This window comes from Aquarana catesbeiana, linkage group LG01 (genome assembly GCF_042186555.1).
Source record: "Aquarana catesbeiana isolate 2022-GZ linkage group LG01, ASM4218655v1, whole genome shotgun sequence".
Classification (NCBI taxonomy): domain Eukaryota; kingdom Metazoa; phylum Chordata; class Amphibia; order Anura; family Ranidae; genus Aquarana; species Aquarana catesbeiana.
The window spans coordinates 643,979,599-643,992,641 of record NC_133324.1 but is presented as its reverse complement, the minus strand read 5'-3'; the positions used below and the strand labels follow the sequence as shown (position 1 = coordinate 643,992,641).

Here is a 13,043-nt window from a genome sequence, read left to right as displayed (position 1 = left end):
TTGATTGCAGTTGTTGCCGCCAAGGGTGGCACAACCAGTTATTAGGTTTAGGGGGCAATTACTTTTTCACATAAAGCCAGGCAGGTTTGGACAGCTTTTTTGCCTATAATATAGTAATATATATAATATAATATAATATAATATAATATAATATAATATAATATAATATAATATAATATAATATAATATAATATAATATAATATAATATACAATACAATACAATATAATATAATATATAATAAATGAAACCATCATTTAAAAACTGCATTTTGTTCTTACCTGGGTTATTTTTGTGTAAAAATACAATTTGTTTGATGATCTGAGTCATTTAAGTGTGACAAATATGCAAAAAAAAAATCAGAAGGGGGGCAAATATTTTTAACTGTAATAATCACACAACTGTAGTACTGTTCAAACGTTTTAGGCAGGAAATGCTGTAAAATGAGAATGCTTTCAAAAATATATATTTAATGTGTTTCATTTTAGCAATATACAATATGCAAAGTGAGTGAACAGAAGAAAAACACACAGGAAATAGTTAGACTCTGACTGTTACTTCCATAAGCACACATTGCAAGGTGCACTTCAAACCACACAGCTGTTGTACTTACCACTTTCATTCATTTTAAAGTGGTTGTAAAGACTCAAGGTTTTTCACCTTAATGCATTATATGCATTAAGGTGAAAAACCTTCTGTGCTGTAGCAGCCTCCCCAAACCCCTCTTTTTCTTACCTGAGTTCATCCGTTCAGCGATGTGCACGAGCGCAGCAGCTTCAGCCACTGTCACACTCCTCATTGGACAGATTGATAGCAGCAGTAGCCAATGCCTTCATTAAATTTAGTGACATGGGAGCAGGGGGTGGGGCCGAGTCCCACTGTCTGCGTCAATGGATGCAGTAATGGGACTTGGGAGCAAGCCCGCACGGGTGACCCCATAGAGGCGGCTTTCCGTGGAGGGCAGGAGCCAGGTGGGCAAGAGGGGCACCCCAGAAGAAGAGGATTGGGGCTTCTCTGTGCAAAACCCTTGCACAGAGCAGATAAGTATAACATGTTTGTTATTTTTATTTAAAGAAACAGAACCTTTACAATTCATTTAACTCTGTGTAAGGTCCCAATTGTGTCATTGAGCTTCTACAAACCATTTTCTCTTTATTCTCAATAGCCTAAAATAACTGCGATTATGTAAAACTGTGGAGCGCGATATAGTGCATAGACAAACCACAGGTTTTGCTTCAAGAGATGGAAAGCACATTTTGTAAACATCTTTTATTCATTCAGAGACTAGCAGAATATGGTTTTCTTCTATAAAATGCACAATTTTTTTAAGCACAGCCTGATTGTGCAATTGTTAAAGCAAATACTTTTTTTTTTTTTTTTTTAACAATTGAAGTCAAACAGTAAGAAATGCCATAGGTTAAGAATTAAATATATGTTTCAAAAATCGAAATGTATTAACAGCACAGTAACAGCATATTTTTGAACCAATTAACAATAGTATATCTCAAAAAAGAATTGCAAAATTGTCTATTGACGCAAAAGCTATTATTTAAAAATTATTATTGTACGTTTTTGCTATCTTTGTGTTTTATTAACAGTTTATAGATAAGGATTATATTCATTGGAAGGCAATATTCTTTCTATACTGACTATTTACACAACATTTGTTACTTACCCTTTAGACACTGTTCTTAAGACATGAATTGCCTCTGTTTGTCTTTCTTTGTTCACATCTTCCAAGAACTGCATTCCCATTTGTTTTTAATATAACCTTGCAGTAAAGGTTAATTGTGTCTGACCTGCAGTCAAGACAAAATTCTAACCCTGGCTTCCTCTAAATGTTGCCCTTAGTCATAAGCCACTGCTCAGGGAAAACCTTTTCAGATGTTCAACACAACAAAAGCTACTTATAGTACGAGAAACTTCACCTTAGTAATATGAGTTCTTTTTTTTGATTATTTATGATAATGCTCACTTTTGTGGTTTTGCGGAAACATGAAATCATGCATGTTGCTACATTGAGTTCTGTTCTGATTATAGCAACAAGCCCAACACAATATGATAGATAAGAAAAATATTCCTTAATAAAGTTGAAAAAAGGCACATTATTGACATTTATAAATCATAATATAAAATAATATACTATAATATCTAGGGCTTCTTAACTATTTTTTAAGTGTATGTAAAGTCAAAACTATGTTTTTTAGCCATGGATAAAATGTGGAAGGGTTAAAATCTCTGTCTAATTTCTTTTTTTTCTTTTTTGCTGTTTCTGTCGTCAATGGAGAGAATCACCCACACTGATTCTGGTGACCGTTGTGTGAAGTCCAGTGGGTGAGTGGACGTTTTCCAATGGGTAAACCTGTTCTGGTTAAATTGTCACTAAAGTTTTTTTTGTCACCTATGTTCCATTGGGGCGATTTCACTTCACTGCCCATCCTATAGCCAAAACAGGAAGTGAGAGGAAATCCTTCTGTGAGGGAGTCTTGGAGTATCACCAGGGTCACCAGAACAAGAATCCCTATTGGAAGATTTTCCCTCTATTACTGTTTTGATGTCAACCCAAAAACAGTGATCTTCTTTCACTTTTACTTTCAACGATAACAGTAAACCGGACAAAAGGGGAGGGTTAGTCTCCCTAATGGGGGGGGGGGGGCACAGACAGCACTAAGACCTGACAGCTCTTCTAATGCCCCTCCATTCTATCCCCCCAAAAAAGTTTTACCTTTAGGCTAGGTTTCCACTATTGCGTCCCCAAAGTCGCGCGATTTTGCCGCGATTTTTTACCGTGATTTTACCGCGACTTTTTACCGCGATTTGAAGCAATGCCTGTATCTATGGACCTCAAGTCGCATCAAAGTGGGACCAAAGTAGTGCAGGAACTACTTTGAAGTCGCTGCGACTTGAAGTCGCACAGATATGAACGGTACTCATTGGAAATCATGGGAAACAATTTGTCATGCGACTTTTCAGTCCCAAGTCGCATGAAAAGTCGCACTAGTGGAAACAAAGCCTTAACAGGAATTGAAGAGAAATTCCCCTAATGGGATACATAAAAAATGATAGTGGTCTCAACCATCTTCTACTTTATCCAAAAGTATGTTTTGCCTTTACAAGCAGTGGGTGTTAATAAAACATACAGAAAAGGCATCTCTCACAACTTAACAAGATCCCCTAATTACACATAATTTATCTAAAAATTTGAGAGGCTGTTGATGTCAGACTTCCAGTACCTAAATGCCAATGACTAGTAGCTTAAATTGTATATGATGTTATAACCAACATGCATTGGCTACTTCCTCACTGCTTTATGAATCTTAGGTTGAAAGTAATTCATTTTCTAAAACTGATACATTTTATCTAAAGATATTTTGAAAGATGCTAGTATTACAATAAAGGTCTAAGCACACGGTGTCATTTGCTTCAGCAAAGTTCAAAAAGCACCCGTGCCAATAGTTATAATTTAATGTCCATCTGTGTGCACATAAATGCTTATGAAATAGCTAGCATTGATTTGTGTAAAAAAAAAAATCCTTTGTATATTTTTTGGACTCTTGACTGTGTTGGCACTAACAATACAAGTCAATAAGAAATCAATAAAAACAACGAAAAAACATTCAGAAAATACACACAAGGAGTTTATTCAACATTTTCTGTGATATCCCCAGCCCTTTTTTGGCTGGCCTGTGCTTTGATCAGCCATTAGAAAATCTTTAAAAATGCCAGTTAAAGCTGTATTGTCATTGACAAGGTTTAAAGCTAAACTCCAGCTAAGCAAAAAATGTACTATTTTGAGCTACCCTCCCCCACACATAGAAATGGAAAACTGCTTGTTTAGTCTAGGGGAAGTTTCAAGTAGATGAATACTTACCTTATTCCTCATTCTTCTGGCAGCCAGCTCTCTGCTCTGGTTTGTGGACAGGGCTTCAAAGTCCTCATGTACCTAGAGGGCCACTAATTCTCCATTGTAAGCTAGGAAGACAGAGAAGGCGCAAGCACAAAACGGTCAAAGGGAAGTGGCTTTGTGGGACTGATCATAAGGTGGGGATAGAAGCCTGAGGGAGCGAGGAATAACGTAAGCATTCCTCAGCTTTAAACTTACCCTAGACTAAAGGAGCAATTAAGCCTTACAGGGTAGTGGGAGAACCCCAAGAAACTTTTTTCTTTTTATCAGGAGAAAAGCTGAATACCCTACTCAATGCATAAAGCTTATCAATATAAGTATTGATAAACATGCATGAAGACACCTTATTTTTGTGACTTTGACAGTTTACTTTTTCATATTTATTTTTAAGCTTGATGTTGGTAATTACATAATGGAATATACTGTATGTTTAATTTGGTTGAAATCATTGTGTATAAAAGCAGATAGTAAGATAACCATGCAGCATAAGCGGAGTGGACATGGACCTGTCATTCGCCTGCTCAAAGGGGATCAGCAGACAGGTCCCCTGCTGAGCAGGCAGATCCCCTGGCAGAGTCCGCCTGTGTGAAAGAGCCCTAAGCCTTTAGTCACTTGCTTAGTTCTTATTCATGCAATACAAGATAGAAAGCTTTATAAGGCTTTTCTAATACAACTGTGCAAAGATTTGCAGTGGCCTATAACAATCAATCAGATTTCAGCTTGCTCTATTTTAGTTTAATCTGACAAATACCTACTGTTATTTTAAGGTAGGAGCTTTTGTGCTTATTTTTCGTACCTTGATTTTAAGAAGCACTATATTTTTCAAAGTCTTTGTTTTGTATTAGCGATGATGCTATCCTTATAAAATGTTTTATTTCTAATACATTAGGATAATCCAATACAATATCATACAATACAATGCAAGATAATCTTTGAGCACATTCTCTTGAATTCTCCCTGTCTAAAAACCTGTCAAATTATTCTCAAATAATCAAAAACTGGTCTTACTTCTTCTAGATGATTGTTGTCTAAATCTGAATATTTTATTTAGACATATAGTTGTTGTAATAAATGATCTAGACCTTACCTCGACTTATTGTCACTGTGAGGGAGTTTTACAAAGGCTGGTGCACTCAGAATCTGGTGCTGCTGTGTATGGTAGCCAATCAGCTTCTAACTTCAGTTTGTTCACTTAAGCTTTGGCAATAAAACCTGGAATCTGATTGGTTTCATTTCAGAGTTGCACCAGATTTTGCACTCTTCAGTTTTAGTAAATAACCCCCACAATTAACTTAATGAACATTCAAAAGGAGACAGCCCCTACACCCTACTTCAATGTGCATTTCTTAAAGTTCTTGTGAACTGTGTGCAAAACAAATTCATTATTCAGTAGACATTCTGAATGTGAGCAGTCAGTACAAGTACAAGGGCTGTTTCACACTAGCCCCAGGCTAACATGCTCAGCCATAGATGTGCACTGTGAGCAGGGCGGTATGATGTGCTTTGTTCAGTGCATTACACTATTTATATTCTTTTTTGCTTTAACTTTATTGGAATGTCAGAATGACATTTCATTCATCTTTATGCACTGCAGCATATTGCAACATGGTATAGTGCATTGCAACATGCCGTGGTGAAAAAAGTAGTGCATTTCCTATTTTATTTGACAGCACCATGCAGCATAGTGGTGTGAACTGAACAAATAGAACATAGGGCATGTTGCCTTGTCCATGCGTTAAGACTGAAATAAGTGGGCTGTGATCTATTCTATTAAACTAACAAGAACAGTGGACTGAAATTTCATTACAAAATGAATGATTTCTTAAAATAATCTCAGAAAGTTTAATAATATAGATATTCTTCCAGTAATTACAAATGTGACATCTACCATCATTAATGAATGCACATCAAACCTACATAAAACTGACACCACTCTTTACAATATTTGACAATCCATTACCTGCCATGCTCATATTTAAAAAAAAATAATATTCACATGTTTAAATCTATCATAACTCTATTAAAATACCTTTGTTTTTGAGGGGTGGCAAGGTAGGATGAAGATCTCTGTTACAAAAGTCTTCATCTGTGCAACATTCGATAGACCTTCTCTGATGTGGAATAGGTGTGTCCTAACACAAACCAAAACACACAGTAAGAAACAAGAGGACTAGAAAGACAAATGTAATTCAGTTGTAAGAAAAAAGATTTCTAACTGGATGTAAAATGAATGCAACAAAGTACCATAACCATAGTTGTTGTCATTCCTTATTAAATTGTACAGAAAAATATCCTTTTGAAAAAGTAACTATAAAATAACCCCCATCATTGGCCTTAGTGTGGAGCCAGCATTATCTAGTGACAGGTTTTAATTTGATGTCCCTCTAGAGCATTTTTACTGTGACGTTTCTTCTGTTTTTTTGCTATGAACATCCTGTATAATACACAGCACATTATCACAATAAAAACTCAATTGATATTTTTTTATTTTTTATTTTGATATGCCTGTATACTTTTGAATTGGTACATGTGATCCGACTAATAACATTTTGGAGATTTTTACTGAGTCTTTGATCAAGATTGGTCAAATCCTTGCCTGCCCATAACAACAATATTATCATTTCAACTGTAATTGCACATGTCCAGAAAAACAAAGAACGCTTTAAATGAAAACTTCCTTTAAATGTATCATGAACCAGAGGTAGGCCTCCAGTTGCCAGTGCAGGGGTAACACTGACCATACCCAGTAAGATTTGAAATAAAGGAGAAATAATCTCTTTTAATCAACATTAACTATTTTAATCATTATGCTGCTAGAATTAGTAAATAGATGGGAATGCATATTATATTTACTTGTTTTAATCTTTTTATTTTTTTACATTTCTTCAGTTGCTTCCTGGTTTCTGGTCTAGGCCATTAGTCTTCATGGGCAATTTTTCTTTTATCTGGAAGAGATGAGGAGGGGCTTTCTCAGCTAAGCATGCCTCCCCCGTCTGCATGTCTAAGGACAGATGAATTCCAGGAAATAAATGCTATATGAATCATCTGCCCTTACGCAAAATGGCCATGGCTAAAAATGCTAGGTGGTGTATTTCAGGATCTATGTACCCTTGGCTTAAAAAAACGCTAGTTCCCTTGGCAGAAAAAAAAAACACTTATATAGAGCGTTTTTGTACAGGAGTTTACGAGAGCTTAGGAATGTTTTTTTCTGCCGGAAAGCTCTAATCATAAAACGCAAACCAGAAAGGTTTTTGTGCCTCTAAACTTTGAGCTTAAAATATGCCTCTAATTGTCCTAATGTACATGGCCACATAGGATAACACTGAGCTACTTCTACAGGCAAAACACAAAACTGCTGTGTATGGACCCTCAAAGCAATTTCTCAACAAAATTAAGCATGGAGACATGGATGGACAAGTTTTCTTTGAATATTAAAAATTAATTTAATTGCATTTTCGGTTTGTGGTGCTCAGATATAGTTTTGTTTCATTTTAACTGAAACCATTTACCCAGAATCATTTAATTTGAATGCCATTATGCTGCAAACTGGATAGTCTATTTCACACCTGTTGGTAAATTTACTGAAGCTGATACATTTAAAATAAACCTGTAGTTAAAGAATGTGCTGTCTGTTATTGCTGACCTTACCTTCTGAAAATGCTAGCTGCCAAGTCATCATGCTGACTAATTTAGCCACACACCTCTGTTAATATAAGTCCCATGCAAATTGGAAAGGAAAAGGAAACCAATCTACATATAATTTAAAAAGTAGCAAATACAACGTACTTTTTAATAAATTCTAAAATCTAAATTAAGCAGTCATTATTAGTAATTATTTTATTATTGCAGCAAAAATCAATACAGACGATAAAAAAACTCCATCATATTCCAACATCTGGGGTCCTCATATGACTCTTTCTCAAGCTCAGAGTAGCTTCATTACTTTCTGGGTCAATGACCTGAAACAAGTCTGCAGAGCAGGAGTTCGGACTTCACTCTGACTGTCTAATCTGCTTTTGTTCTATGTCATTGGCTCAGAAAGTATTGCAGCCACAGATAATGAAGCAACTAGCATTTTCAGAGGTTCAGTAATAGCAGCCTTCATAGTTCTTACAACACAGGTTTCTCTGACATCTTAATGCATATGGCCAACTTAGAAGTTTAAAGCTACAGACAACTGCAAGAGTTCTGCTAGTGCATGAATCTAATAATATGTCCATGAAAAAAAGAAGTTGCTTGACACTGGATTATAATAAAAGCAATAAGTAATATCGTATGCAGTAGCGTAAAAAAAAAAAAAAAAAAAAAACGACCAAAAAAAATTACTATGTAAATGACCATAACAGGTTTACCTAGGATGAGATCAATGCCATTATATATAAAAAATCAACGTTCTATCTCTATATGGTAATATTAACATCTACCAAGTTTAAATGGTGAAAAAGTCTCTTAAATATTTACATATATGACCATATATAGACAATATGAGGGTTATAATTTCCTTCTGTATTCAATATAACTGCTCTAAGCTGTATTAGAGGATATGTAAATTAAAGGTCTACTCACCAACACCACCTGGTATCAAGAGATGGGGGTATATCTGTCTCTCCTCCCATCTATTGGCCACATATAAAAATGAGATGAACAGAAAAAGAGAAGGTATGCTAGTAAATACTGTCTTACTGAAGATATGGGCTAGCTATCATCTGCCCTATGAAATTATCTATCTCTCAGATATGCGATACGGGTACACTCATCCATGTGGACACAAATAACCACTGATGGATGAGCCCCATATATCACTATTTCCACAAAAAAGCTTCTCTCTTAATCAAGACTATATTGACACAAGGCATATCTCACCCCACAAAAAAGAAAACTGGAGGGGAGGGGGTAAAGAATGTGTCAGGACAAAAATTGAATCAATTAAATCATGTGAACCTAAATGAAAATAAAATAAGCAGGTGCTCCCAAAATCAAATCACCCAAACCTTTTTTTTATATAGAATGGCATTGACCTTGTCCTATAGGTATACCTATTATGGTCATTTACATACTTTTTATGATTTACAATAAAGGTTAAGTATTAGTTAAGCTGTCTTTTGGTGTGTAGGGAAGCGCACCCTCGTCTAGTTCTACTCTAATTTTGCCACAGTTAAGTGTTATCAATATCACAGGCTTATATATATATATATATATATATATATATATATATATATATATATATATATAAATTACTGTCAGACTAGGGTATACGAAGAAAACATACTATTTTACCTTATATATGAAATATATTTCATGGCTCTACTATTCCTTTCGGAGATAAAAGACGACAGGCATTCACTATTTGCACATTGAGCATAATGCTTAGTTCACACTGTCCTGTAAGCATTGTTGTTGAGAACATCCAATGAAGGAACTGTGTAAGAGCTTGCAAGCTACACTACATGCATTCCTCCCTTGACCGCACAGGCCCTAATAAAAGCCATCTGGGAAATAAAGGATGATCTAACTTAGGGTATGGCAAACGACACAAAAGGAGCATGTTTAGCATAATCTATCATTCATTAAATTCATAACTCAAATACAATAAGGTCAAAAGCGCACATTATTCTTATTATCAAATATGAATTGGATGCCTTATATGAACACATTCCAGAGGATGTCAGAAACACAGATGTCCTTATTATCTCCTGCAATGATTATCTTTTTTATGCTAAGGGCTAGAAACTTGTTGCATGTCCCTTTCTAGCAGCAGAGAGTTTTAATCATGGCTCACAAATCTCTTCAGTTACTCAGATGTGCAGCTGTGCAACAGAACGCCTCTTTGTTGTCCACTCAATGCTGTTACAAACAGAGATCATATGGAAGTCAGTCTTTATCCACAAGCACCAAATGAAATAGTATCTACTTACTAATAATAATTAAGTGCAGGTTGCCATTTTGGCTGCAAGGTATCTGTTTACTAAGGTTTTACAGGTGGTCAGACAATGCTTTTTTGGAAGGATTTTTAGAAAGAACATTGTCACCTGAACACTGGTGGCTATTGTAAGCAGTCACCAACTTACTCGGCATTGAAAATCAGAGCCCTCTAATCCTAAGCAGCCAGAGGTAATCACAGGGAGCCCCGATTCATCTTCTTCTATAATAGTGAAGCAGTATCCGTCTGTCCTGTAGAAGGCAGGAAAACATAAGTAGAACCTTCAGTTTAATTATTTAAACATACACGATACACATAAAACCATTGCAGTTCTTTACACTATCTGGACTTTTATCTTTCTTCCTACTAACAGTGTGAAATGGAATAAAACTTAACTTTATAACAAGAATTTTCAACACACACTATATTTGGAAAATAAGTCAAACTTAAGCTATACTTTGGTAGAAGAAATAATGCTACAAAAAGTTATGGGTAGCAGAAAATGAAAGAGTATATCCTACTTATGAAAGCATTGGGACACAAACTAGTTACTACACACAATGTATAATGATAAAACAGAAGACCATCCCCCATCCAGAGCGGAAGTCTGCATAACTGTGGGAACTAATAAAGAAAAAATAATAGAAAGAAATGGAATGAAAACGAAAGAGTGTACCCTAATTTTTTTAAGGTTTTTTTTAATCCTCATTACAAGCAAAGTATCTTTAAAAATATTTATAATAAAAATATGTATTAATATTATTACGGTTATTATTATTATTATTATTATTATTAATAATAATAATAATAATAATAATAATAATGTCCGGACTAGATAGGTTTTTGATGCTGATAACCTGCTAAGAGGCGGCCAACAGCATCAAAAAATGATGTTGAGTAGCACATGTGATCCACTGATTTGGAACATTGTTGTAAAAAATCTCTCTGTAGAATTAACTGATGCTATACAAAAGAAAAACTGCACAGTGTACTTTTCAAGTAATTTTAAATGCATGTATAGTAAATAGAGTATCTTGGAAAAGGTAGCCAAGAGTTAAAACCCCTCTTTTTAGGTTTTTGTACCTGTGTCCTGTTGGGGTGATTTACATTCACTTCTTTTCCAGAAAAGGAGACAAATTCTCATATTAGACAGTTGCCACCTAAACAGCTGTCCTCGTTGTAGGCTTTAGCGTTCACTTCTTGTTCTTGTGTCAAATAGAGGGGTAAATCTACTTAGTAGGGATGCAGACAGCAAGAAAAAACTGAAAGGGCTTTAATCCTTCTCTACTCTATATAAATAAAGAAAAAAATGTTGTGGCTATGCATAAACTTTAATGAAAAGAAGGTGAAAATCTTTCAGCTTAAAAATAAATGCATGAAATAAAGTACATTTCCGAAGCCAACATAATCCTGACACAATGTTCTTCAGCAGAACATGCAGAAAAAAAAGACGCTTCCCCAATAAATCTCTGCAGAAAAGGGACACGTACATAACACTTTCCTAGTCACCCTCTTGTTTCCTTAGTTATAACACTGACTGTTTATAATCGGTATGTATAATCCAAACTTACAGACAGGTTATTTTTTTTCCTGTCTGTGTGCTGTCGGGGAAATGTCCTTTTTATTTCTCTTCCCAGAGATGCAACAGGAAAAGGAAGTCTCCCAACATGAGTGGAAGCCCCCCTAAGACAGTTGTTGCTGGAACAGGTGTCCCTACTTGAAGGTTTCCCCTTATCCCCTGCCCTGTGAATAATTTTAACCATTTTGATTTAGCCTTACTTTATTTGTTACTGACAATAATCACCATCAAAAATACGGGGGCAATTTTTCCCAGTGGGTACAGGAATATAAACTCAACAAAGGGTCTGACCCTTCCCTATTTTATCAACCGCTAAAAAAAAGATAAATTCTAACACTGGCTGTCCGACTCCCTAAAGATTTAGGTTTGTAATGATGAGTTACACAGGTAGGCAGTAAGTTGGATACATTGGAAATAAGTATAGATTGGTACACTGACAAGTGTTTAATCCCTCCACTAAGATTGTTCAATAATATTTTCCACATTTATGACCATGCTGCTCTAAACAGTAGACCTATGCCTGTCTAGCAAGCATAGAAAGGTCTATACCTTACCCCTTTATTAGTATCTAAACTCTATAGGATATTTTTTTTTTTTTGTAACAGTAAAGCTGCAGTTTAGGAAGCATACATGGGGCATACTTCCTACCTGTTCATACTATTCACACAGCATGATGTATAGTTATGAAACTAATACATATTTAAACTCTGGTTACCCAGCATGTCAATAATCCCATGGAGCCATACACAGGACAACATTTTCATATGATGTTGTTTTGTGCAATGATGGCCTCAAAGATGAAATGATCACATTTGTGGACTTGCAAGACCAAAAATGCTGCTAGATCCAAAACTTTTGTCCAACTTTTATCTCATCTCTGCTGATAACAAAGAAAACTCATTGCTCCCCTTTGCAGGTATACTACTATACTAAATACTCTCTATTTTAGACACATGTGTAGCTTAATTTTGACCTTATAGGACAGGTGTGCCTGCCAGAATTAGTGTTCCTATTCTCAAGAAGCCCAGCTGTCCTTTTTCTCACCTGCTTGCAGACAACAAACATATGGAGAGTGGCAATGTCGCTTAAGTAATTACAGCCAACAACGCAACAATTAATCCAAACTGTCAAAAGCATTGTTTTGCTTAGCAGAACCAGTCAGTACCAGAACCAGTCAGAACCCAGATTTGTTAATGGAAAAAAAGAGTAATTGTCTTCCATACTATCATTGTAATTTATATTTTATATAACACTACCAATTTTGTGGGAAAGGCTGCTGGATGGGTCTGGCCACTACCTTACCTTAGCAGTGATTAAAGCACAAAAGGTTTTTTACATTAATGCATTTTCAGCATTAAGGTAAAAAAAAACCTTCCACTAGCTGAGCTCTCTATCAATCCAGCGCTAAGCCCGGCTGCAGGTCTTCTTTACTCTTTTCCTGTTCTCACAGGAGTCTCTGAGAGCAACAGAAACCATTGGCTCCTGCTGCTGTTAGTCAAATCCTGTGAGTAGCGGGGGGGTGGGGTTGAGTTGTGCTGCATGTGTCTATGAATGCACACAGCCCAGCTCTGGATTGTGCCCATGGGAATGCATGGGGGCACTCCTCAGAGAAAAGGAGGAGCAGACGGTGCTGGTGGAGGA

General features: G+C 35.9%; 1 protein-coding gene across 16 annotated transcripts in view; it reads right to left on the bottom strand.

The window, feature by feature from the left end:
- Positions 1-13,043, bottom strand: part of BMPR1B (bone morphogenetic protein receptor type 1B) — a 700,361-nt gene that overhangs the window by 61,527 nt on the left and 625,791 nt on the right. For all 16 annotated transcript variants that reach the window (XM_073601167.1, XM_073601124.1, XM_073601147.1 and 13 more), the window contains 2 exons: positions 9,972-10,074; positions 5,933-6,035 (listed from right to left, as the gene is read on the bottom strand). In XM_073601167.1, coding sequence (XP_073457268.1) covers positions 5,933-6,035; positions 9,972-10,074 — 206 coding nt within the window. The remainder of the gene's footprint in view (positions 1-5,932; positions 6,036-9,971; positions 10,075-13,043) is intronic.